Genomic DNA, 27,052 nt, shown 5'->3' with positions numbered 1-27,052 from the left:
AATTGCCCACTGAACCCAAACCCCTAGACCTGGACAAGCCCACCCTACAATTGCTGTCACCCAAATCACAGAGCCCCCCACCCCCAGCCTTGCCAGCGAGGCCTCGGCCCCATACCCAAGCCTGGAGGACGGACACCTCACCTTCCTTCCAGTGCCTGCAGGCCCTGCTCAGTGCTTAACCCTGTCACCGTCCCAACCGGACCTTGTGTCTCACCTCATGATCACACCTATGGCTAATACTATGCTCCTACTGACCCCTCACCTGGTGACAGATGAATCAGCGGCCATGATGGCATTCTGATTGTGTGAAAGCCTGCAGCGTCTTCCTGCTCCTGCTCTGTCCAAGTTCAGTCTGGAGGCTCACGTAGCCCCCTCTGCCAGCCAGCCCCACCTCACCCAGCTGGACTTAAGGTAAAATGAAGGGCCCCGGCAGACTCTGACCTGATCCTCACTGACCACATCCTCTGACCATGGACCTAGAGAAAGCAGTATCCCCAACCTCTTCTCCCATTTTACAGATGGGAAAACTGAGGTACATCAAGTCAACGGCAGAGAGAAGAGTAGAACCCTGGTTTCCTCGGCCTGGGTCAGACATATTTTCCTACAGTGCTGTGCAAAAAACTGTGAGGGTTGGGTTAAAATAAAAAGAAGACTTGAGTTTGAGTTGGGGGGCCCAGGAGAGTCATGGGTGCTCTAGGAAAGGCAGAGGCCCAATGTGAACTCTTTTTGTTTTTAATTTTTTAAATTAAAATTTTCTTAAATTAACAACATTTTTTTGGCCGCACTGCACAGCTTGCGAGATCATAGTTCCCCAACCCGGGATCGTAGCCGGGCCCCCCGGCAGTGACAGCACAAAGACCTAACCACTGGACCGCCAGGGAATCCCCTCTTTTCTTTTTAATGTTTTAGAATGGCTTCTTTTTCCTTAACATTGTGTTTGTTGTTGCAGCAAAGCAGTCATACATTATTAAATGTAGCAGGGTTCCTTTTTTTTTTCCCTATATAGTATTCTTTTTTAAAAAAAATTGTGGCAAAAAAAACACATATCATCCGGCATCAGGGCTGGGCAGCAGATGGCGTCCCAGATCCTACCCTGCAGGAGTTTCACAAGAACAAGGCAAGTTCAGGGTGGGCACGAGAGTCCCTCCCCGCTGCCGCGCAGTCTGTGTGTCATTGCACCTGGTTTTGGGACTATCGGATTAAAGTTTGTCTCCCACACTGGCCTGGTCTCTGCAGAGGGGCATGTGGTCATCCCAGAGTCCTCAGGGCCCAGCAGCTGATACCCCGTGAGTGCTGAATCCATGTGTGCATGAACGAAACGGCGGGAGTGGACACCTGGCCTCCCCTCGGATTCCTGTGCCATTGGCTCATTAGTAATTATTTTATACTGATTACAGGTTCAAGTGATCATAGTTTGGATATAATGCATTAAATAAAAAAATTAAAAAATTAAAAAATTCATTTTACCTCTTTCTTTTTACTTGTTAAAAATGTGGCCACTAGAATTACTGATGCGGCTCACACTTTTATTTCTACTGCACATTGCTGCTTTGGACCCACAGGTACCTTGACCTCTCCTGCCCCACAGCTTTGCAGCTGCAGGTCTGGCCACGGAGCCCCTGCATCACTCTTCTGGAGCACTGCGGTCAAGTGGGCCTGGATTTGGGAGGAGGGAGAGGCTGGGGTGCCGAGCCCAGGGCAGCTGGCCCAGAGAGCTGACAGCCCCAAACCACAGCTAGGGGGGCTGGCCGAGCAGGAGCCCCCTCAACCCTGGGGCTGATCCACCAGCACCTCATGCTGACTGTGGTTGAGGATGCCGAGTGAGCCCTTCTCACGCTCAGCTGGGTGCCCTGAAAGAACCCACACAGCTCTGTCAGACAGGGTTCCCAGGTCCCAGCAGCAGGGATGTGGCCCCTCAGTGAGGGACACCTCCCTCCATAGGCATTCAAAGCACATTCGCTCACCCCAGGTTTCTTTCCATCACTTTTCTGCATCGGGGGGAATCACAGAACTTTGGATCTGGAGGTGCCCTCGGGGACTTACCTTCTACTGCATCAGTGAGGAAATGGGGCAGTTCTCCGTGGTTAACAACTAAGTCAGCGGCCCCAGAAGCTAGATTCCTTGAGTCTCAATTCAAGCCCCTTTCCACACAGCCTCCCCTTGGGCTCTCAGAGGAGGTTCAAAACCCCTCCGCACGTAGCTTAATCCATCTTTGCGCTTGCCGAGCCCTCTACCCAGAGCGCTTGTTGTCCCTTCCTCCCAGCCAGCTCCCCTTGGGAGCAACTAGTTATTCTTCAAGTCTACGACGCCTGGAAGTCTGGAAGCTCCGGGAGGGCAGGGTCCTGGTGCCATCCACAGTGTACGACCCAGCACACTGGCAGAATGAGATGTATCTCAGTAGACTGATGGTCAAGTGAATGAATGCATGCATGAACGAATGGTGTTGCTTCCTCAGAGTAACCTGAATGCACCTCTGCCCAGTCAGCCCAGGCCTCCATAGTACCTCCCAGCTCCCTCATTGTGTCCCTGCCGGTCTGTGAGCTCCCCCAGGGCAGAGATAGATGGTGGCTACATTCCCCATACTTTACAGAGCCTGGTCCGGAGTAAGTACTCAGGAAATAATGAGTGAAAAACAAGCCTGGGCAAAAGCCTTCCCTGATCTAGGGACAGAGGCTCGAGTTTCCTCCCAAACCTTCCCACTGCCCCAGGTAGGTGGCTCAAGGGGTCCCGACTTGAACGCTGAACTTCACCTCTTAGCAGGGGTGTGGCTTTGCGAAGCTCCATCATCCACTCTGAACTCCAGGGGATGAAAGCAGTGAGGAGAAAATGAAATATGCCCAGCCCCAGTGCGTACTGAGCGCTTGCTAACGTCCCTTCGGACAGCCAGGGAACACTCGCCGTTTCAGTGAACCTCCACCCCCCGCCCCCGGTGCAACAGAGCCTCACACCAGCCAGCACAGAAAACATCGCTTTATTAACTGCGTTTGCCAACACATGAGGAGTGCGGAGGGGTCGTGAAGACACGGGCCCTAGTGGGGGCTGGGCTCTGGAAGACCCCCAGGAGTGAGCAGGACAGGATGGGACTGGGAGCTATGCGGCAGCGGCAACACAGAATCATGCAGGGCACGCGGGCACCGGCCACCCCCAGGCGGCCATACATTCTATTGCTCATGAAGGGTAGCAAACATGGACAATGTACAAAAAGGAGAAATAGGTTTTCGCGTTAATGAAAAATACATTTTTTCTCTACAAAGGAATCTTTTCTAATACAAGAAAATAAATATTGCAACATAAGCCAAAAATAATTTAAAATTGCTCTTTTCAATATATTTTCAATATTTCTCTTGTATATTAACAAATGGCACATCACTTTCATTGAAACAAAGACAGAAGGTGTCTCCTCCTGTGACATTCATATCATCCCCCCACCCCGAGCCGATGTGGAGCACAGAGTGCTGTGCATCCGAGGGACAAAGTAGCAGGGAGTGCCTTAAAGAACAACCAAAGGCCCCAGACTCCAGCCTGGCTCTTTGGCCAATGTGGCCAGCTGGGCCAGGGGCATGGGAAGGGGCCTCCCCAGGGGCCTTGCTACAGGCACCCAGGCCATTCTACAGAGCTTCGGGCGTGGGCAGAGGTTGGCCACATCTGGCAGTAAGCAAGGAAACGCCAAATCCAGCTGCTGCCAATGTCTGTTAGAATCGAGCAGGTGATTCTCGAGGAATTGTCCCCCAAGTCCCATCGTGTGCCCATACACGACACACACAGATACGCCTGCACTCGGACACACACAAGGTGTGCTCTGGAACAGGCTCACACATCCACAGTCCAACACCCATGTTTGGAAACCTGGGTGGCTTCTCCAAGGAACCTGAGACCTTCACACTGCAAATGCTCACACACTGTCACCGAGTCAGAGCTCATTTAATAAAATAAACCCTTCTACCTTTCTTCTCCTTATTTGTTCTAAAATACATTTATGATCCATAAAAATACTTTCCTTGCACATTATCCTTTCTCACTGTGATGAGGGGGAAGGAGGTGGGCAGTGGGGACTGGGAGGGTGGTGATGACAGCCCGGATGAGCTCCAGAGCAGCTTCTCCCTCCCTGAGGAGGGCCAGTGAGTGTGATCAGATACGGTCAAGCGAAAGATCTGCCTCAGCCTCTGGTCTGGAAAAGGCCTCCTACCTTCTTCCCAGCTTCCCATCTTAAACTCCGAGGCGGCAAAGCCGTCGGCAGGCTGGAAAAAGAGCGAAGGGGCTGTGGCTAATAGCAGAAAGGCCAGCAGTGGGAACCGGTTATCCTCGTCCTCTCTGCAGCCCGGTGGACATCCTAGGGGTGGACAGCTGCCTGACAAGGACAGCTCTAGGGCGTGGCCTGGGAGATCCTGGCCAGCCAGCCTTACAGACACTTGGACTCCGTGCAGGATGTGGGCCCCAGGGATAGTTCAATCCAAAAGCAAGAGCCAATCGGGAAAAGGGTCGGAATCCAGAGGCCGACTTGAGTAGAGGCCCTCTGCAGAGTGCTGGCTGCCCGGCCTGGCCCACCCAGTCCAGACCCTGGCCAGACCCACTACCTTCCCACCCTGCTTCTCTCCCTACCCTCACCCCCAGGGAGCCCACACTCTGCCTCAGGATGGATGAAGGGTAAACAGGCAAGTGCCGAGTCTACCGGACCCGAGCCATTCCTGGCCCCCCCATCCCCCAGCAGAGCTTGGTTGTTCTTTAAAGCTCGTCCCTTTTGCTTGCTGTGAGGTCAGACTGAGCAATCCAGCACAGACAAGGTTGTGGCCCGAGGTGACCCGAAGCACGGGGAAGGAAGGTCTATTCAAAGGCAGTAAACAGAGAATGGGGTTGGGGTGCTGATGTTGACACCGCACTGGCCACTACTGCCAAGGCGGGCGGGCAGGCAGACTAAACTCTACGTGGCAGCTCATGCCATCCCAACGCCCAGAGTCCTCGAAGCCCACTCCGAGTCTGCTCCGACTGGACAAATCTGTCCGACCCTTTCAACTTAGTCGTTGTCTTTGTTTCCTGTTTTGATAAAATTCACATGAAACTGAGTGTCGATGATCATGCCACTGTCGTACCTTGAAAATTTGGAGTCGGGGATGGGTGCTCGAGCTGCTTCCCCATCCCGCCGATTTGCGCTTCGTGTGTCACGTGGGGGCAACCCCATGGTAACACTTTTGCCACGCTGGTTTCGCCATCAGTCTCCTCCCACGGTGAGTCTCAGAGTTCAGGAGAGCTCACAGCGGGCCCAGCCTGGGGATCTGAAATCCAACACCAGCAGCAGAACAGCATCCTCGTCCAAGAGCTTGCGCTCGCCTCCTGGACGTGTGCGATGAACATGTTTCTATACTTGGTTGCTAAAGAGCTCCGTTTAAAAAATAGTCCAAGTGACAAGTTGTCAGGTCCAGGCTGTGCTGTATTATGGTCAAAATATTCTTTGGCATCCACAGAATGATTCGACTGATTCACTGGACTTTTGCAAGGTTCTTGTTGGAGAAGTTCTGGCTTTACCAGTGGCAGAAGTGATCCAGGAGTAATTCATAAAAGAAAGAAAAACACGTTTTCACTGAATTCCTTGTTTTGTTTGTTCCCTGAGCTGTCACCCTGGGGCCACTCCACTGAAACTCTTCAGAGCTACTACCTGGGACCTAGAGGGTGGGGTGGGAAAGGCAGGACGGTGATGGTGGGGAGGGAGGGAATGGCTGGGAAAGGGGGTTAAGGCTCGGAGGGAGGGAGGAACCAGGGAGATCCAGCAACACTTAAAACAGCCCCAGCAGGCCGTCACTGACGCGTCCTGGGCCCCGGGATCCCACTGCTTGTTGGAAAGAGGAGTTTCCAAAAGGAAACTGAGGAAGAAGCTCATCTCTTAGCAGGACTGGGAAACTTGAAAAGGCAAGTGGTCTGGTCTGGTCAGCTATCTGGGAGTGATCAGACCTCGGCCGAGACTGGCCCCGAAGGAAGGAAGGAAGGAAGTTGGAGTCCCAGAGCGATTCTCTGCAGTGGGCGAGTCTGAGCCCCACGCCCCCCATCTGGGCACTGGCCCTCCCTTGCAGCCCTCCGCCGGCACTGGCGGCTGGCTGGCTGGGAGTCCCCTGAGAAAACGGCACAGCTCAGGAAGGATTCTGGGAAGCCCTTCCCAGAGCCGCCGGGCTGGGCGCTGGCAGGGGCAGAGCAGCAAGGGAGTGGAGGGTCACGGGGTGGGCGGGCAGGCCTCTGATGATGTGGGTCGATCAGGAACGGCTGTGGCTCCCTTGGAACCAGCAGGCCCTCTTCGCCCCCTCAGTGCTTTCTCGTATAAGCTCGTTGTGCTTGTGACAGTGAGTAGACTCTGGCTGGGTATCACTTATTATACTTCCTTGGGGATCAGTGGAGTGCAGCAGGACCCCCCAGATGGACCCCAGTGGGATTTGGGGGCAAGGCGGGACAGGTCTTGGGCTGGCCCATCTGCCATAATAATGCCCAAATGACACTCTGTGTCACCCAGTGGCAGCAGGCTGGAGTCCTGAGCTCTTCTTCACCTTGCCTACGTGTAGCCAGGAGCCCAGGAATACCGCATGGGCCGGGCGGGGATGCTGCCGCGGCAGGGATGGTGCCCAGGACCTGGTGCGGTCCTTGTGGCCAGAGCCATGTAAGGAATCCTAACGTCCTAGGCCAGCACAGAGGAAAGACAATAGTGTGGAATTCGAAACTCTCTTTATATTAAAAATAAAACCACAACAGAGTGGCAGCCTCGAGGGTCTGAGACACTCAGCAGAGATTGGAAATGGCAGTTGTGACTGGGCTGAGGCCTCGTGGGCGGACCAGAGCAGGGCCCAGGACAGGGGTAGGGGGTGACTTAGGAGGCCAGTACCCCCATGCGGACCACCTCCTCAGCCCCTGCTTCCCGGGGACCCCGCTGCACCCCGCTGTCCTCGGCCTCCACATCTGAGTCGCTCATCTCCCCGTCAGAGAAGTAGCCATCAGTCTCAGTGTCAAAGTGTAGGCTGACCTTTGGCCTCTCGGCCACAGCAGAAGGCGGTCCTGTCCCGGCATCAGGCCTGGCACTTGGCGATCTCCGGGTTCCCCTGCTCTCGCGGGGCGGCCGAAGCCGGCCTGAGGGCTTGGGACTCGCCGTAGGGCCAGGCACTTGGACATTCGAGTCGGCAGCCATTGGGGCTGCCTCGTCTGGGGTCTCGGGGGCCAGCGGTGGGGGGCTCTCAGGAGCTGCTGGGATGGGACAGTCCTCGGCTGTAGGACTGGATGGCAGGTGAGAAGGTGTTCGCCGTGGTGGCTTCCTGGCAGGTGGCCCCTGACCCCCCTTGCCGCTGCCAGCATCCTGGCCCCAGGGCTTCTTGGGGGTTTTGTCTGGAGTCGTCCGTGAACCGGGCCCATCCTGTGGTGGTTTCTTCTTGGCAGGCAGGCGGGTGCGGCCACGGGTCTTCCTGGCAGGGTCGCCAGGTCGCAGTGAGGGGTCCCGCATGAAGCTCAGCAGCGTCTCCTCGTCCTGCAGCAGCTCCTCCGACAGCAGCCCCGGAGCAGGGTCCTCGCGGTGCCCATTGTTTAACGACCACTCGCTCATGGCCATGTTCTCTGCCGTGATCTGCACCGACTGCGCCAGCCAGCTGTTGAAGAAGGTGCCGTCGATGGGGAACGAAGTGGACAGGCCTGGCCGAAGGGAGAAAGAAGGCAGGTGAGATGCCAGCAGGTGTTGTGTCCCACTCTCCTTCAGGAAGCCCTCTCTGACCCTCCCCTGCACACCACCGTACCTTCCTCCCTCTTTCCCTCTGTGCTATACCCTGTTGAGTTATCTTGTTTCGTCCATGCATCCTGCCAACACCGCCAAAAAGCAGGCTCCACACCAAATACCCCTCTCCCCAGAAGGACGTCCTGCTCCTGGGACAGGCTTCACAGTTTGAGAAGCAGAGCGTAAAGTGAAAATGTGGGCTCCCTGTTCAAAAATTTTAAGAATTTCAAAGTGGCAACAGCAGAGCATGAAACCAAGCGAGGGTCCTTCGAGATTGCACAAGGTGGACGCCCAGGCCTGCCCATCACCCTGTATCCTGGGGGCATAAGGGATGGAGGAATGGAGGAAAGCACCCTCAGGCCACCAGGGGGCACTAGATTTTCATGTGTCGCTTCTCAGAGCTTCCAAAGCAGGTAACTTGGATATGGGCGTCAGGCGTGAACCGGACAGCAAGGTATATCTGGGTAGAAGGTCCCTTTTGGATGCCAGGGCCAGCTCCAGCTATGGGCCCTCCCTCATTTACTGAGGTCTTGGGAGGTGGCAGCTGGTGAGACTGGGCTTCCCATTAGATCCCAAGTTGTTTCCTTCCTGAGACTGAGGAAAATAAAAGATGACCTGGGGCTTCTACACTAGAGCTGAGGTCGGGAAGGGGACACCACCCCTGCCCTGAGAAGTGCTCTAGAGGAAGCACGTGACATCCTAGGAGACAAAGCCCAAGGCTGAGGGTCCCTCTAGGACTGCTGTGCTTAACGGGGCAGCCGTAAATAGGTCTGTGACAATGAGATGGGCTGGGCCAGGGCCACTCCTATGGGTCTCTCTGGGTGGCTCCCGGAAGATTTGCTGGGGCTGAAGGGAGGCCCATTTGAGGACATTCTGGCAGAGGGGGACAGGGACAGAGAATGACGGCAGGCCCTCACCTCCCAGCATGAGGCTGGGTTCCTGGAAGCGCCAGGATGGCCTAGCAGTCCCTGAGCTCTTGGGCCCAGTCTCCAGTCTACAAAAGAGGAACTCTCAGGATGCCAGACCCCAGCCTCCTTTACGGCTGGAAGGAGTGCGTGGGCAAGCAAGGGCCCGGCTACCCCTCTCGGGCGTCCCACTCTGCAGCAGGGATGCTGGTGGTCCCCATGGCCTTTCGTGGGGAGCTGCAAGTGGAGTGATGGTATGAGCCTGGCTGTGTGTACCAGGCCACTCACCAAGCTGCCCCAGGACTGAGTCGGACCCTGCCTTCACTTTCTCTTTCTTCTCGGGGCTGCCCTTCGGACCCTCGCGGCCTTTCCTTTTCGAGTCGCTCTTCTTGCCCTTTGCTCTCCTCCCAGACCGCTCTGCGTCAGGGAAAGAGAGAGCAGGAGGGAGATGGTTACCCCAAGCAGCCCAGCCACAACTAAGACCACTGTGTGGCATCCAAGGAGTCCTCCCCATCAGTCAGTGCCTTGCCTTCTAGGTCACCTCCTCCTGCCTCTGTGGTCCAGGCTCTGAGCCACGTGGGACCTGGGATAACTGGGGCTCCAGTGAGTCGGGGAATAGCTAGTGTGGGAGAGAGGGGTAACTGCCCTTGAGGGGCTTGGTGAGGGGCACAGGGCCACGAGGAGGGTGGAAGACCACTTTGTAGGACCTGGACGTCTGATCTATATGGCCTAAAGATCTCAGGACAGAGTCCTGGTGGGTGGGAAGGCTGGAGGTGAGTGGACAGGGCAGGGCCTTAAATGCCAGGCCAAGGAGCCAGACCTGAAGGTGGACAGGACACTCTGAGGAGTGAAGAGCCTTGGGTTCCACTCCTGACACAGCAGGCAGCGCCCTTGAGCAAGTCCCCTGCCTCGCTCTCCTGGTCTGCTTTGATGGGAGACTCAGGGTACACACCTGGCCCTCATATCCTTTTAGTCCATGACCACATGGGTCTGGGGAGCTGTAGAACACAATGGAGCAGGGGAGGGACATGTTGTGGTGGGGAGCTGCCAGGAATCTTCTCCCAGCTTCTCAGCCAGAGGCTGGAGAGCTTCCTGAGTAAGCGTTTAAGAGAAGGTTGAGGAGTGTGGCCCCAACTCCGGGAATCTTCCCAGCTCTGCTGTTAATTCCCTGTGTAACCTCAGGCCAGGCCTCAGTCTTCTCATCTATCACATGGGACCGGTGCCTACATACTTCAGAGAGGGGCTTCTCAAGTCCCCCACTGCCCTCACCATGGCCTGAGCTCCTTCCAAGGGCACAAGACCTTGCACATCTGACCGTGGCAACCCCTCGGCCTCACTTCAGACATTTTCCTTCTGCCCTAGTTGCAGATATGCCAGTTTCCTTCCAGTTTCTCTAACAAGACAGCTCTGGCCTCCAGGTCTCCAAATATGCAGTTTCCCTGCCCTGTCCTTCACCTGGTTCAGCTCACAGCTTAAATACACTGCCCCTGGGAAACCTTCTCTAGCCCTCTGGCCAGACAGGCCTCAGCAATATGCCTGTAGCCCATGTCTCACCCCACGGGTCAAGCGTCACAACACTGAGGGCATCAGCTTCAGAAGCCAACTAATCTCTCCAAATGCCCTGCCCTGACCAAAAGGTGGCCTGTTGCTGCCACTCCGGTCTAGGAGCTGCGAATGTCTCCAGCTCAATGCGGGGATGCCGACCCTCCAAGCTCCTGACCGTGGTTCTGGAATCCTGTGCCTGTGACGGCATACCTTACCACTCTCCACTGCCTTCCTGCAGTTGGAGGTGTGGCCATAGTGAGTCCTAAGAAGGCTGAGGTGTTCCGGCAACACCACCACCATGAAGCCAACCCTGATACCTCTGTCCCTGCACTGGCGCCAACGGCAGCCCCTTGGACACCACTCTCCTTTGTCTTTCCAGATGGTGAGCTCCACGAGGACAGGAAGCCTGTCCATTCAGTCCATGGCAGGGTACTCGCAGTGCCCGCCACAGAGCCCGGCATCCCGTCTATACTCAATCAGCGCTCGCCGAAGGAACCGACAGATGAGAGGGAGCCTGGAAAGGTTGGGCAGCCAGGAAGCTGCCATGGTCCTTGAGGTACACAGTCAGCCCTGACCTCTACATGGCTGTGACCCACCATGACCCAGCACCTGTCCTGGGCAGTGCTGGCTTCTGGGGCCAGAGTAGGTGGTGATTCCAAAGCGCAGTCGAGGCAGCTCAGCTCTTGGGCGGGGGTGGGGCAGTAGCAGGTTCTCAGTCATTGGCTCTGGTGGTGGCCGGGCAGCTCTCCTCCCTCTACTCCCGGCCCAGCCTGACCCACAGGCCGAGTTGGCAGTGGCAGCCCCTGGCTTAAAAATCTCCCCATCCAGCTATTTCTGCTGCACAGAATTCAACATTAGAGTACCATTTTCTGGGCTAAGCCCTGCCTTCCTTAACATGTAAACAGTCCAGGCAGGGCCCTACTGTCCAGCAATATCCACAGCTAATAAGTAAGACCGCTGTCAGAGCTTCTTTGACCTTTGACTTCCGGATCTGTTAAATGCACGTGATGGCAAAAGCGTAAGAGCTGCCTTCTTCAGAATCGAAACGCAGGCACACAGGGGTTCAGGGAAGCTCGCCAGCTTGGGCCCTTCCTGCCCCAGCACCAGCACAGAGGTGCTGGGACTCCTGGTTTGTACCTGTTCACATGCAATTTCCTCCTGAACCACTATGGCCCAGCACCGCCTGAGCGCCCTGTGAACCAGAAAGCTCCACGAGGGCAGGTCCGAAGCCCACATTGCATCTTTGGCTCCTTGCCTGCCAACACACACCTAGGACCCCCGGCAGGGCCCCACTTGGGCCTACTAACTGGATACAGAGGGTAGGGGTGGGGGCCCGTGGCCCCTGACCCTGTACACATGCCGCATCGGGCCCCGAAGACGCACATCCTCACTGGGTCCCAGCCCCTTGAGGGTGTGCAGAGGAGGGGTGGCGGCGGCCAGCAGGGGGGACGCCTACCTCGACACAGATCCTGTTCAATAAGTTTCATCTGCAGGTGGAATATCTGCTCCTGGAGTTTGCAGATGGCGTGTTTCGTTCTCTCGCGCCTTGTCACCATGTAGCACAGATTTCTAACCTGAGGAAACACAAGAGAGGTTTTCCACCTTACTCATAAGCAACCACCCGGACCTCCTAGCTCTGAGGGGCCACCACTGCCTAACCTGCCCAGGACATCTGGGAATCAATACCCAGGCCCTGAATGCATCCTCAGCCCTGAGCTGCAACACTCTGATCCAAACCACGGGGCCAAGGCTGTGTTTCGGATCACAGCCAGCAGGGAGAGCATCTGCGGAGCTCAGGCGGGCGACTGCCTTCCTCTTCTTGGCCTAAACTTCCGGGCTGAGTCATGCCAGTGCCCAAAGCCCTTCCAACGTGGTGCCCTGCCCTGTATACACAGTGCCCCAAGGCTTGTGGGGACCTCGAGAGATCACCAAGTTCACCCCTTGGCTCCCGTCCAAGCCTTCCTTCCATTGAAGAAACTTTAGCCACAAGCACCCCGGCAAAAACCACCTCCTATCCTGAGACACGAATGACCAGCACATGAGTAGAGAGCGCTCCAGCAGAAGAGCTCTGAGCGGACAGGCTGTGCCTGCCTGATGCACAGCGGTCCAGCCCGCAGCTGACCCGTGTCCACTTGCTGCACTGGCCCTGAGCCAGGCCCACAGCTGCTCTGGTCAAGGGCCCAAGTGCACTCGGCCATATTCGGTCGGCTAGAGACAGAACTCCTCGTGGGGAAGGGCAGGGCCTCTCTGACTCCCTTAGGCCAGCTAGGAAGAGCCCCTTAGGGCCTGGGAGACCAGCTTGCTTAGCCCATGGGACAGGGCCCACCCTGTGACTGGTCTGGAAGCACCTGAAGGCTGCGCCACATTGCTCCCTGGCCACCTGGCACCTCCCTCTGCCCAGCGTGCCATCCCTCACCGGCTGCTCTCAGGGTACATCACACCTCTGGGACCAAGACCAGGCCTCCTCCCCGTCAGGACACTGCCTTGCTCTGGCACTTCTTCAGCTTAGGTCACAGTCTCCAGCAGCAACAGGGACAGCTGGCCAGAAAGTGCGGAACTGGAATCCCGGGTCCCACCAGATTCTACCTCCAGCTGGGTTCCGTCTTCAAGGCTGAGTTCAGTCTTCATATCCTTAACTGCCTGGGCATGACTTGAGAGTTCCAGAGCCCCTGCCTGTTGTCATGACCATCACTTCTACTGCCCTGGGGTAGCCGTCATCAGACCTCTCTGCTGGCGTGGGCCTCCTCCTCTCCTTCCTGAGTCTAGTCGTGAAGGAGACCCCGGAACACCTGAACCAGGCTAGCAGGCCTCTGGAGAACAGGTTCTGCAAGGACTCTCAGCAGTACTCCGCACCCCAGCCTAGACTGTGAACACCAGGCTCTCCTGTGGCCAGCACCTCCCCAAGGGGCAGCCACCTGGCCCAGCCTGCCCTTGCTTCAGCTCACTGGCACCGTCTGACTTCCTTGCAGATCCTGGACTCCCCCCACATGTCCCTAAGCACAGGCTTGTGTTGGGCCCTGGGCTCAGCTACGAGCAGTGCCACCAGGGCCCCTTTCTTCTGAGAGCTTGCTGCCCAGCAGAGCAGAGAGATGCTGACCAAGTACTGACCCAGGCAGCCCTGACCCAGACTTGGGGGTGGTGAGAAGGTTCCCTGGAGAAAGGGGCAGATAGGCCAGGTGGGAGGTGATCACAGAGGGACACAGGCTGAAGACAAGAACCCAGAGTAAGGCCAGGTAGGGGAGAGGAGAGCAAGGCCTTGTGGCTAGAGTGTCAGGCTCTGAGGCCTGATTGAGCCAGGTCAGGGGGAACTGTGGAGGGATGTGGGTGGTGGTGGGGACCAGGGAGCAGGGATGTGTAAGTGCTGAGACCCAGGAGTCATCCTTAAGGACCCAGCCCCTCCTCATCTGCTCCACAGCTGATCCATCAGTATGTCCCATCAGTCCTTCCTGGTGAACTTTTTTTTTTGGCCGCTTTGCACAGCTTGCGGGATCTTAGTTCCCCAACCAGGGATCGAAACTGGGCCCATGCAGTGAAAGCGTGGAGTCCTAACCACTGGACTGGAATACCACAGGGAATTCCTGTTCCTGGTGAACCTGACTCCCTCCCATCCCAACAGCTTCCTCCACCTCCTGGACACCCCCATCATCTTCACGTGGACAGCCAGCTGTTTTGACCTCTCTGCTATCCTGGAGCAATATTCTTGAAACATAAATGTAAATCCTCCTCCCCTTGAAACCTCCAATAGATTCTGCACTGGGTTGAATAGTGTCCTTTCCCAAAATTTATGTCCACCTGGAACCTTGGATGTAATTAGTTAAGATTACACTGGATATGAGTGAGCCCTAAATGCAATGACTAATGTCCTTATAAAAGGCCATGTGAAGACATACTGAGAGAATGCCATGTGACGACAGAGACTGGAGTCATGGGTCTACAAGTCACAGAACACCACCAAGGGTTGCCAGCAACCACCGGAAGCTAGGAGAGAGGTATGGAGAGTTTCAGCCTCAGAGCCTCTAGGAGGAATCAACCCTGCCAACACCTTGATCTAGAATTTCTGGCCTCTAGAACTGTGAGAAAACAAATTTATGTTGTTTAAAGCCACGGAGTTTGTAGTACTTTGTCGCAGTAGCCCTAGGAAACAGATATAGTTTTCTTCCTGTCACACTTAAAAAAACCAGAGCCACAGCTCAGAGCCTTGCCCAATTTGACCTCCCACTGTCATCCTCACAGTCTATGTCCCACAGTTCTCCAACGTCCAGCCGCACTGTCCTCCAGTCCCTTTCTTTCTGTGTCCAGCCCACTTCTGCCTTGGGGCCTTGATATACATTCAACTCTTGGCCCCAAATGCTCTTCAACCCTCTCTTCCCAAGGCTAGACCTCATCCTTCAGGTCTTGGCTCAAATATCACCTCCAGAGGGCATTCCTGTCCACCACATCTAAACAGCCCAACCTTATCCTCCTCATATCCTGGTCTCTTTCCTCCTGGCAGTCATGTGGCCAAGTACGCATGGGGACAGTAGGGATGAAGAGAGGTGGATGGATTCGTGGCTCCTTTGAGGCCTAAGAACAAACCATTCAATATTTCCAGCCTAAAAACAGATCAGCCAAGGTCTACTTCCTATTAAAATACAGATGTAGGGCTTCCCTGGTGGCGCAGTGGTTGAGAGTCCGCCTGCCGATGCAGGGGACATGGGTTCATGCCCTGGTCTGGGAAGATCCCACATGCCGCGGAGCAGCTGGGCCCGTGAGCCATGGCCGCTGAGCCTGCGCATCCGGAGCCTGTGCTCCGCAACAGGAGAGGCCACAACAGTGAGAGGTCAGTGTACCGAAAACAAACAAAAACAGATGCAGTTTCTTTCTTTTCTTTTTTTATCTTTTCGAAACACTAGAGCAAGGTTTCTTAAAGCAGGCTCAAATGAATTACTGGCCAAGATTACCCCCAAATCCCTGGGGTGGCTGGTTAAAAATACAGATTCCCAGGCTTGGGGGAATATCAAACTCTCTGGAGGCGGGGGCCCTCAAATATACATTTTACATAGCACCATGGAACCTGAGAACTACTGTCCTAGGCCAAGGGCCTCCAAAGTGAGCTGCATGGGCTATTATTGATTTTGACAGCTCATCACAGTTATAGGAAGAAAATATTAGAACTTCCAGTGTTTGGGGGTTTTTTTTGGTGCAATTAGAAATTCTGATTAGGTTTGCTTTTATAACATACCATGGAAGATATAAATGAGATACTAAAAATACAATATATTGGAGGTAAATGCTCAATTTTCTTTCCATGATAAGGGCACATACATTACACAATCACTTATGTCTGGAGATTCCTGCTACGGAAGATTCTGTGAGAATCCCAATGGTGCCAACATTCTCTGGTTGGTACTTTGGTCACATTGTGACCCCTTATTCCCACTTCACCCTGGAATCATCAATTACTTCTCTCATTTCTCCCAAGATTCTTGGTAATATAGCTACATGTTACTGAATGTTGTAAAATTCCTCTTCCATGATGGCTTTTGGGGAAAACTATAGATACCACCTTAGAAGCCCACCCAGGCTATCAGACTTCTTACATTGTTTTTTTCTTATTATAAAGACAAAATGTTCTCTTTAAAAAAAAAAAATCAAAGAGTACAAAATAGAATCAAGCGGAAAAGTTCCCCTGAACTAGAGCAGGGATCAGTAATAAAAGCAGGTTTTACTTTTTGATAAAATTGTTTTGATAACAGCAAGTTTTGCAAAGAGAACCTGGATGTGGGCTGAGGAGAGGAGAGGGGCAGGGAGGACTCCCAGCCAGTTATCTTGAGCTAGAATGGACCAGTGTAGGGGGCATTCATGGAGCCTGAGGGGGCATTCATGGAGCCTGGGGAGGTTGTGGTGGGGACAGGGGATACTGGGCATGAGATGCTGGAGGTGGGGAGGGAGGTGTGGGCTGGAGCCAGCCTCCTGATGGGGAGTAAAGCTGTGGAGCAGATGCGCAATGAGAGGTCAGACCTAGTGTGGTGAATGATCACTGGGACCAAGGAGGACTCAGAGAGGGAGCAGAACTGGGGTATCGGGGGGAATCTGGACAGAGCATCCACAGGAAAAGTGTTTCAAGACCAAGGGCATGCTTGACTGTGGCAACCACTGCTGAGAAGGCTGGGGGATGAGGATGGAGAAATGGGAGATGGAGGCTGTAGGTGGCCCTGGTGGAAGGTTCTGGAATATGGTGGTGGCAGGAGCCTAGGCAGAGTGAGAAGCAAGGAAGTAAGAACAGTGAGGGATGACAGAAAAGGAGAGAGAGTAACAAGGGTGAGAAACCCATGACTAGAGGGACACGGGGAGGGAGGACTTGCTTTTGAAGATGGGAGAAGGTAAAATGAATTCGGACACTGGAGGAATCCTGGAGACGGAGAAGGGGTGAAGACAAGATAGATACTCCTGTGCTGCAGGGTGTGGGCTGGAAAGAAATCTCTGGGGGGCGGGGAGGGGAGGACATGGGAGAAAAGGGCAAAGAACGGGTACAGAGGGCACCACCGGGCAAGGAGTTGGAGGGTTCTGGTCTGAGGAACAGGAGGTGAGGTCTGCTAAGAGACGGGGGAGCCCTGAGGGAGGGGGGCAGGAGTGCAGACAGGTGGTAACGGGGGAGCCCAGAATGCTGCTGGCTAGTGTCCCACCAAGGCTGGCTGGCAGGCACCCTGGGGGGCTCACTTGCTCACTGCTATAGGATCGCTCCTGGTGGGCTGAGTGCCTCCTACTGGGTGAGGCTCTGCCTGGGGTGTGGCCTTTGCACAGGTGCAAGGGACTGGCAGTGAGCTAATGCCACATGGGGTGGGAGTGAAGAAAGCAGGGGACAGTGAAGGAGGAACTGAGCAGGGAGAATGGGAGACTGTGGTGAAGAAGGGGGATTGGGGATTCGGGGCTATTGACCCGAAGCAGTTGGAGGGGGTGACAGGCTTTGAGTGGGTGGAGGGGCTAATGGGTTGGAAAAAATCCTAGAGTTGGGAGCCATGGGGTTGACGAGCTGGAGGCTGGAGGCCACGGCTGCCCGGGACAAGACAGGCTTTGGTGGGAGGTCAAGGAGACACAACCCAGGCACTGAGGACAGAGTAAACGAGGTGTGACAACTGCTGAGGAAGCAGGTGGCGAGTGTGGGGGAGGGCAGGACCTTCCTCTCCTGGAGAGAGCTATGGGGAGTTCCTACATGTCCATCCCCTGGGGCGTGTGTGTGTGTGTGTCTGAAAGCTGCCCCTGCCCTCTCGGCTCCTCTCAGGCCAGGTGAAACCTTCAATAAACTCCTGGTAACCAGATCCAGAGCCACAGGCAGTGAGGCCCCACGTAGCCCAAACCACCAGCACAGTTGCTAGGGGACACCAACCGGTGTTTGTTGGGCTGATCGCTGATCATCAGAGCTGCAATTTTTTTGTCAGCTGTGAATAACTCTGGGAGGCTGCAGTGGCCATGCCTTCCTGTGCTGTCTGCCACAGCTGAGGCCTAAGGCTGAAATCTTAGGAGAGCATATCTTCTAGGCTGACCGTAAAATGGGATTTCATGCTGGTGGTAGCATGACCCCTGCTTCTCTCAGCAAAACTCCTGCCTTGGGAGGCAAATCAATCAGGGAGGATGCATGATTCCTGGGCCTTAGCACTGGGCCTGCCCTTTCAGTCCTCCCTGGAGGCCGCCATCTGAGCAGCCCACCCTTCTAAGACACAGAACAGCAACAATAACCACCACTAACAATGGACGGTAGTGTGCTAAGCTCTATCCCCTATCTTTCCTGGGATCTAAGGTCAGCTAGATCCTTATTCCCATTTTACAGGAAAGGAAACTGAAACTCAGAGAAGTAGAAACTATAACTCAGAAGGCACAAAGCTGGAAGTGCTGGAACTGAATGTAGACCCAGGCTATACACAGCCTCAGTCTCAACCCCTGCCTTGAATCCTCAATGCATCCAGCCCAAGCTGGCGTGGTGCCCAGAGACAGGCTGGATACTCTTGACTGTTGGCACAGGGTCATGGTCAGAGACTGGGCCTGCTGGCCAGGCCACCAACAGTCATGGGTCTTTGCAGAAAGCCTCCCCCATGGCATAGTTCTCGGCCCTGTTCACTCACTCGAGTCACCAACGCATGGCCGTGAAAAGATCTGAGGCTGGACCGGAGGGGGTCAACTGGCGCATGGCTGTAGGACTTCCTCTCCTCAGCCTGCCAGGGCTGTGCACTCCCTGGCCTTGCACTCAGCTGGTGCCCCTCAGCCCAGCCTGGAGGCTGCTGGAGAAGCAGCATTTTGACAGGGCCCTCCTGAACCCTGAGAAGCTGCACAGACTCCAAGGCTGGCCCTGCCTCCTCTTCCTGGGGAAGAGTGGACCAACTCACACCTGGAGGGCTTTGTGCCTCAACCAAAGGGGTCTGTGAGGCACAGACCCAGGAGCCCCAGAGCTACCTCAGTATCCTAGCCCATGACAACCTCAGCCCCTGGCTTCACCTGTACCAGTTGACAATGGGGTCGAGAGGTCGGGGGACTGATAAGGGGGTACTTTTGCCCAGGAAATGTACAGAATAGAGAATAAGCCAACAACTCTCTGACAAACTCCTCTCCTATTCAGGCCCCAATTCAACTCAACTCTAGAAAACACACATTCCTCCAAGGCTTTCTTCACCTCTCTGAGCCCCACCTTCCCCATCTGCTCCTTATGGATGGCAATATCTACCTCTCATCTCTTTTTCCAGGATGATGGTTCAATAGATGAGCCCGTCCCCTGACCTCTCCACGCAGCCTAGCCAGGGCCAGACATGTGGGCTGAGCAGCACAGACCAGGGAGGTCAGATGTGATGAGTCGTTTGGAAACAGGAGGGCTAAAAGCAGGGTGTCTGTACTCGAGACCCTGCGGGTGGAGACTCGAGGGTGGCCTGAGGACAAGTGTGGAAGCAGTTTTGGTCTCGGAAGGATTTGTACCTGATGGCCCTGGGAGACAGGAGGCTGGGCTACCCAGGAAGCGGTGACTGCAGTGTAGGTGGCCCTGCTCTCTGTCCTGGCTGGAGCCGTGGACATTTGGTGATCCCCCTGCCCCCCATCTTCTGACCTGGTGGCAGGCTGGCTGCCAGGCAGTAAGCTCCCTCCCAGGCCAGCAGGGTCATTTCCACGTGACCAGGCCTCAGGGCAGATGCGTGGGGTGCAGGAGGGTGGAGAAGCCGGGTCCAGTTTCAGAGCTTCCACCTCCATGCCCCCCTGTCCCGCCCCGCCCTGCCCACAGCACAACATCTGCTGAATTGCTCTAACCATATTCTACAGACTCGCCAACTGAGACATGCCTAAGTAAAGCAGCTTGCCTTAAGTCACACAAAGCCCCCTTGATGCTTCCACCCCGGCTGTTTCCCAGCATGGCCTGGGCAGCGGGCAGGCATGTGAGTCTGTGTCCCCCTGACATGACCCCTCGTACTCCGAATCCTAGAACTGAATGTCACCCAGAGGAGAGGCCAGAACGGAACCTGGGGTTCAGAGGACTAGATCAAGGGCTTGGGACACCCTGCTTCATCCTTGGGGTGCCCCCAACTTGGGGGGTGGTACTTTATCAGCTGGAGGAGTCAGGGGAGGGGTACCAAAAAAGCCAAGTTCAAGGGCACGCTCCACAGAAGGCAGGACTCTTTCCCCTTCTTTCTGGGAGGAACAGCAGGCATTAGAGGCTCTGGGGGGCCTCCAGGCTCTAGGAAAGCAACTCTCACTGGTCCCCAACCTCCACGGCCCAGCCCAAAACCGAGGTGTCTGCACATCTTCCTCATCTCACTCAGCCCCCAAAGCGATGCGCCTGGACCAAGGCAAGATCCCCTGCCTCCCAGGGCACAGCTGAGGGCTTCTGGCCAACGCACTCACTCCATCTGGGCCCTGTGATTCCACCTCCAGGGTGAGCATCTGGAATCTGCAGCCACAGCAGGAGAGTCCCCGCTTAGAACACTTCTGCAGCTTCCAGACACACCTTGGTCCACCCACGCAGCCCCATCCTTCCACTCCACACAGGCCTCAGCTTGTCTCCAGCCCGTGCCTCTGCTCACACTGTTTCCTCTACCCAGCACCCCCAGGAGCTGCACTCACACCTGTCTTCCCTGCTTTGGCCCAGCACGTGCTTATTACACCGATTCAACTCACTTGTGACTCCCAGCTCCTCCCCTGCCTCCGACTCTAAGCAAAGCACGTGTGTTGGGACCAGGCAGGGCCCACAGAGACCACCAGGAGTCAGGAGCTTGGGTCCTTGCCCCAGCCCTGGTGTTTCCCAGCCTCACAGTCCTGGCAGGGGCCCCACCCTTCACCAGGCCTGCAAAAGGGCTGGGATGAGAGGGACTCAGAGACCTCAGAGCTGGATCCTCCCCTGTTCTACAAACGCTCAGTTACCCCAACCCTGTCTGAGACCCCGAGGCCCTCAGCGCCTTGGCCAGAGCTCACAATGTGAATCCTGGTGAACCACGGCTGCTCCAGGGCAGTGAGGGAGGGGTGGAAAGGCCTCCTGGGTTGCCCACCGGGCAGGCGGGTTGGGGGGCGGTAGGGGGACTCACTCTCTCCAGGTCCTGCCGCAGGTGCGTGAAGAGCTTCAGGCGGCGGTAGAGGACGTCCTGCTCCTGCTGGGCCAGGTTGTCCACCTCGTCAGTCTTGGGCGTCAGCAGTGGCTGGTTGGCGTTGGCTTTCCTCTTCAGCTTCCAGTACTGGTAGATGAAGTCGACCAGCACCTCAGCCAGGTCCAGGCGCTCAGCCACCTCAGCTGGCTCCACCAGCTCATAGAAGTCTTCCTCCAGCTGCTGCAGCCGTTGCTTGCGTAGGGTCACCTTCTCCAGGTCCTCGCTGGCTGGGCTGGGCTCCACGGGTTCGGACGTGGTTTCACCCCGTGGGCCCCCATCACTGTGCTCCTGGCAGAACGACTTGAACTTGACCTCGTCGTTGTCTGCTAATATAGTCCTCATTTCCAGGCTGTGGTCAAAGGCGCATGTGACGTGGAATGCCGTGACGCAGGAAGGCATGGAACACTAGAGGGAGAGGAAGGGCAGCGTGAGGTATGAAGGGAGCCCTGGTGGGAGGGAAGAACAATGTGGGGCATCCCCCAGGGTTACACTGAGAATGCAGAATGCTGGCGAGACCCTAAACAAAATGGCATGGGCTGCCAACATCCTGCAGGTTGTGGAGGGAGTCATGGAAGATGGGAAGGGGAGCTCTGGGGGAGCTGGACAGCATCATATACCCTGGGGAAGTCAACAATCAGATGACTGACAATCCCTCTGGGGACAAGCTGCACTTCTGTGCGGACAACGACTTTGGATCTGAGGCATCGAAAGAAAGAGGCTGTTGATGGGTCCCTGCCTCCTCTGCTCCTGCAATGTTATCTAAGATGGGGAGCTGTGCCCCTCCCTTGTCCTCTGGGAAGAGGGGCTGGAGTTGGGTCCCTTCCTTCGTCTCCTGTCCAGTCAGTTAGGGCCAACTCAGGGCCTGAGTTACCTGGGATGATGCCTGTGGGTAGCTGACAACTGTTTCAGCAATAACCCATCGAAATATTAGTGGCCGTTTACGCTGCACTCACAAACCATTCTGAAAGTCTTATAAATGAGTGGAAGTACATCTAGTGTTTACAATGACAACTGTTCCTGAAGAGACAAGGGAGAGAAAGGATGACCCTCCCACTTCCCAACCTATAGGCCAGGAGCATCAATATCACATGGGAGCTTGCTAGAAATATGCAAATTCTCAGCCCCACCTACAGATCTACAGAATTAGGACCTCTGGGGGGTAGGCCAAGCAATCTGTGTTTTAACAAGTCCTCTGGGTAATACTGATACGCCCTAGAATTTGGGAACCGTTACTGTCAACAAACTAACACAGCCCTGCCATGTGTAGGGAGAGCCTGTTAGTTTAGTTGGAGGAAAAGTTTGATTCTTACCCCTCTCACATGTCAAGTTTGACATCAGAAGAGAGGTCAATGTATTCATTAAGCCCACAGACCCTTGCTCTTGGGGAAAGCCCCCTCAGTACTGTAACGGGGTGGTGAGCCTGGCTCCCCAGGCCTGTGACCCATGCCTAGTGGAACTAGGGATGGAGGAGTGCCCGGCAGGTGGGGTGCTGGCTCTGGTCCCTGTCCCAGGCACATCAGTGCTTCTGTCTGTAGCACCATGGGGCAGGTGGAGGGTGCTGGCAGTGGCCTGCTTTACAGAGTGTCCCAGACACACCCCTCTGTGTAGCTGGCTCCTACATGGGCTCCCGGGCAGCAGCGGGGTGAAGGGGCTGTGTACCTGGATGCAGGTGCCCGTGCACTCCTTGCAGAGGCTGCAGGACAGAGCCCAGCGGCTGGCTGGGATATGCGAGATCTTGGTGATGGGCTCCATCTTCTCGGGGCACCCGATGCTGACCTGGGGCAGGACACAGGGAGCTGCATCAGGCCTCTCATCCCCAGCCTGCCTCCAGGGATCACCTAAATGGGGGGCCTGTCTGCTGAAACCAGGTGGTGGGCAGACACGGCAGTGGGAGAGTCCCAAGTCCTTCCTGACTTCCCAAGTTGACCATGTTGTGTTAGTGTGTGCTCTATAGCGGCTAGGCTTAAACTGTGACTGGGAGAGTACGCTTCCGTGTGTGTAACTGACTGAGTGTATGTGTGCCTGTGACTATGTGAGTCTCAAGACAGAGATGCTTCCACGTGCAGATGAGTACATGCGAGGTCCCCCTCTCTTTTGTACCTCAGGCCTTTGTTAATAGCATCTTCAGAGTTCTTATTAGAACTTGAATTTATTTTAGTTATTTTTCTGGGTGGCGACTATAGGTCCCCATGGTAGGATCTCTTCTTGGGGACCTCCAGGGCTTTCCTGGCCAAGGGGGATGTGCCTTTGTTTAGCCCCTCCTATGGGGACAGGGCTATAACCATGCCCATCTCCTGGGCACAGCCCACTCCTCAGCCCCAGAGGCAGGGTACATTTGCCTTCCTACTGCCCATGCCTGAGGAGGGAAAAAGGGCCCCCGTCCAGAGATCCTGAACCAAAGAGCCCCCACGGTAGGTCCTTGTTGATCCCGTGTCCCTGCTGTGCCCAGACCAGGTATACTCAGAGGTAGTCCCAGACTTCAAGATGCTGATGTGGCCGCGAGTGACTATTGCTGACATAACCACTATGATCACAGAAACCTGTGATGTGGGTCCCAGCAAGGACTTTCAGACTGTGAGCCCAGGAAGGGGAGGGGCCACCTGCTGACAGGGCCACCTGGCTTGCTTCCGGGCACAGGCAGCATTGGAGTGGGGCCTCATTCTAGGTCAGGGCACACAGCAGGGAGAGAGCTGAAACGCCAGCGAATGTCAGCATTTCACATTTCAAGTAAGACAGGAGCCCAGGGCCTCTGCTAACTCACTGTGGGCTCCGCCCATCGTCCATAGTACCCCCCCAGACTCAGACCTGAGCCCACACCCCCATTCCAGCCACAGCCCTACTCTCCAATTTTCATCAGGCTCCCCACCTGATTTCCTTTTAGGTCATTTGGCTTATTTTCATTTTTAAAAAAGCACTTGACTTTGGTTGGGACCACCGCCTAGATTTGGGTAGACCCACAACCTGCTTTGCCCTAGAGTCGGCTGCCTGACTTCTGTCCAGCTCTCACACCACCTGGATCCTCCAGTGGCTCATAATCCCATTTTCCCATGGAAATAGCCACCCAAGTTCTGCCTAGGTCCATGGGTAAAGTTCCCTGTGGGCTGCTGCCTGAGCTCTTCCCAGGCTCGACACCTGAGATCCGCCATTTAACGTGGCCCATCACCTTCTTTTCCTAGTGCTCTGCCGTCGGGGTTCTGAGTTCTGTTCAGACCCACTTCCCCACGGCTGTGCCCCAGGGCCGCCCCAGCCCCACATCTGCCCACCTCAGGAATCCACAGAGCGCAGCTGACGTGCACCCACTTGGTCCCACTTCTAGTGGGCTTCAAGGCTCCTCCTCGCTTGGGGCAGAGCAGGCACTTCGGCTGGACACCCAGGGCACACGTCCGGCACAACCAGCTGCCTGTGGGCACCTTGAGGATCCCGTAGCATGCCTGGGGAAAGAGCAGGGTGGTCACAGGTCAGAGGCATTGGCCAATCTGCGTCTGGTCAGCATTTGGCTACAAACAGTCCTAGCCCCAGCCCAAGCTAGGAGCTCCAGAGTGACACTGCTACTCATCTCTGCCAAAGAGATCTCCTAAGGGACTATAATGCAAGGGCTCCAGGGATTCTCTTTGCGTGGGCTGTGCGTTGAAATTTCACCATCTCACAGTCCTCTGTGAAAGGGCTCAGCTCTGCCCTCTGCTGGGAGGTCAGTCACTTCGGCAGAGGTTCCTAATCAGTGATGGATTTCAGGGGCATCCATGAATACCCTTAAATTGAATACAAGGGCTTCCCTGGTGGCACAGTGGTTGGGAGTCCGCCTGCCGATGCAGGGGACACGGGTTCGCGCCCCAGTCTGGGAGGATCCCACATGCCGTGGAGCGGCTGGGCCTGTGAGCCATGGCCGCTGAGCCTGCGCGTCCAGGGCCTGTGCTCTGCAACGGGGGAGGCCACAACAGCGAGAGGCCGGCTTTAAAAAAAAAAAAAAAATTGAATACAAATTTGGGTATGTATGCTGCCTGAGGACAAGGCCCAGAGCTTTCATCTCTTTTCACAGGGATCTGTGATTGGGCACCCTTCTGGTAATACCTAGGGCTTATGGATCTAAGAGCTGCTGGGTATAAGGGACATAGATGAATGAGGAGGGTGGGGCACTGCCTACCAACCTGCCAGCCAGGTGAAGCCCTGTTAAGCTCCCTGGGTGCTATTCCAGCAGAAGTGGGTAAGGGAGGGCCTCAAAGTTAGGGCCAGAGTGGGTCCATTGGGTTCCTGTCAGGTCTTCTACATCTTCTACAAACAAGGCCCAGAGATGCCCCAGACCTATAGCCTTGGGGCCCAAGATGAAGAGGGGAGCCTGGTCAGGCGGCACCTGGTTTATAATACCAATACTGTTGACAAACACGAACAACTCTTACTATACCGTTCTAACCAAATGACTCATAGTAAGGAACTTAATCCTCACAACAACTTACTCTTATTTATACTTGAGGAAACAGAGGCTCAGAGAGATTAAGAAACTTACCCAAAATCAAATACCTTGCAAAGGGCAGAGCCATGGTTTGAAACCAGGTGGCCTCGCTCCAGGCTCTGCTCTCGAGCACTACACTGTGCTACCTCGTTGTAAGGTCAGGATGGTGAGGAGGGGGTAGGGTGCTCAGTGGGGAGGATCTGAGGGAGGCCGGCAAGACAGGACAGAAAGACCATCCAATGGGCGTTACTCAAATCTGGCTGAGGGGGCTGAGCCGAGGGGCCCTGGGTATCCCTCGCACCACGGGCACTCACGCCATTCCCTTCCACCCCCTTGCCCTCCTTCTTAGGGGCCCATGCCCACAGTGCTGCAGCACCCCTACAGCCAGGGTGACCGGGTCAGGCAGAGGCCTGCCCGCACAGCATGGTGACGGCAATGGGGGCTGCCTACCTGGTGCACGCAGACGTTGCATTTGTCGCAGAAGACCATCTCGTTGCCATCTTCACCCTCGGGAGAGCGGCACACATCACAGACGACATCCTCATCATACTCGATGCCCAGCCCCTCCTGCGTCTCGATGGCCCGTGCCATGTTCTGGTGGCACAGAGTCTCCAGCTCCTCCAGTACGCGCTCGAGCGTCAGTTCATCCAGCTCTGGCCTCTCTGTGAGGGACAGCAGGGCAGGGTGTCAGGAGCCTGGCCTCTCAGGGCAGATGTACAGGAGGGTTTCCACCCACTCACTGGTTGCACCCTCAGGACCCCAGCTCCATGGTCCAAAACCTGACTGCGCTGGACCACGCAACCTCAAAGGCCCCCGGGGCCTGGTGTGGTGTTGACTTCAGACACTTCTTGCGACCACACACATGCTTGTGTACACACAGATACCATGAAGTGTCTCTGGGATGCAGCCGGCTCCGTGGGGAACCCACTGCTCGAGCTATGTGTATGGGGGGGGACCTGGGAAGGTGGCCGAATATGGCAGAGCTGGCCCTTCTTGGGACACGGTGGGCTCCAGCCAGAAGGCCCATACCAACTGACCCTGGCCCCATTTGTAATCCTAGACTCCTAGCGCTCACTCAATCTTCATGCAACAGTCACACTTACTACAGTATTCCCCCAAACCGTATAAATGACATGCTATTATTGCCTCCATCTGAGAGCTACAGAAATTGAAGCACAGGGATCAGTAACGCAGCAGGGACTTTCCCCCCAGACCTGTGGCATGCCAAAGCCCACATGGCCACTGCCCTTCTGAGGGTGAGGGTGCTGGGGTTCAGAAGAAAACCCTCCTTGGCCTGCCCCCACCCCATTCTCAGCTGGCGGGTCACCTACCCATCTCCCTGAGCTCCGAGTTGATGAGTTCCAGCCAGTAGGCGTCAATCTCGTCCAGGTCATAGCGGCTGCCCCCTGGCCAATCAGGCTGGGAGCCCTCACCAAGTTCGGAGCCGCTAGGGGACACCTGGGTAGGGGGGCCTTCCAATGGTGGAAGAATCCTAGGAAATCAAGAGAAGGTGTGAGGGGAGGGTACCCTCAGCCTGCTACTCTTGCTGGGTCCGGGGGCCTTTAGTAAGTTGGCCAGCCTGGCTGAGGAGCTAGTGGGCAAGTGAGGTGTGAGACTTTGATGCCGAGCAGGGCCCACCTCCTTCCATTCCCTCCTCCCACCTGCCCACCCTGCAGAGGCTGTAGGAGGCATTCCAAGTGCTGTCCTGGGCAATGCCCAGTGCCAGCCACTTTGGGACCAGGGGGATAGAGCCAGCTGGCCTCCAGGTCCTTCAGCATACCCCTCAAAGCTGGGGAGAAGCCAGGGATTATTTCCAGGCCCTCACAAGCTC

At 55.7% G+C, this 27,052-nt stretch overlaps 1 protein-coding gene across 8 annotated transcripts in view; it reads right to left on the bottom strand.

Annotated features, from left to right (window-relative positions):
• Positions 1 to 2,955: 2,955 nt before the first annotated feature.
• The window catches only part of JADE2 (jade family PHD finger 2), a 51,671-nt gene continuing 27,574 nt past the window's right edge, over positions 2,956 to 27,052 (bottom strand). For 6 of the 8 annotated variants that reach the window (XM_024752388.1, XM_024752387.1, XM_024752386.1 and 3 more), the window contains 8 exons: positions 26,553 to 26,713; positions 25,672 to 25,883; positions 24,038 to 24,205; positions 22,434 to 22,550; positions 20,715 to 21,179; positions 11,639 to 11,756; positions 8,926 to 9,054; positions 2,956 to 7,653 (listed from right to left, as the gene is read on the bottom strand). In XM_024752388.1, coding sequence (XP_024608156.1) covers positions 6,845 to 7,653; positions 8,926 to 9,054; positions 11,639 to 11,756; positions 20,715 to 21,179; positions 22,434 to 22,550; positions 24,038 to 24,205; positions 25,672 to 25,883; positions 26,553 to 26,713 — 2,179 coding nt within the window. In that variant the 3' untranslated portion in view covers positions 2,956 to 6,844. The remainder of the gene's footprint in view (positions 7,654 to 8,925; positions 9,055 to 11,638; positions 11,757 to 20,714; positions 21,180 to 22,433; positions 22,551 to 24,037; positions 24,206 to 25,671; positions 25,884 to 26,552; positions 26,714 to 27,052) is intronic. The other 2 variants (XM_024752391.1, XM_024752389.1) reach the window with 2 other exon arrangements.

This window comes from Neophocaena asiaeorientalis, unplaced genomic scaffold (genome assembly GCF_003031525.2).
Source record: "Neophocaena asiaeorientalis asiaeorientalis breed wild unplaced genomic scaffold, Neophocaena_asiaeorientalis_V1.1 scaffold204, whole genome shotgun sequence".
Taxonomy (NCBI): Eukaryota; Metazoa; Chordata; class Mammalia; order Artiodactyla; family Phocoenidae; genus Neophocaena; species Neophocaena asiaeorientalis.
Note: the sequence above shows the minus strand (reverse complement) of the source record. Positions and strands in the feature narration are given on the sequence as shown.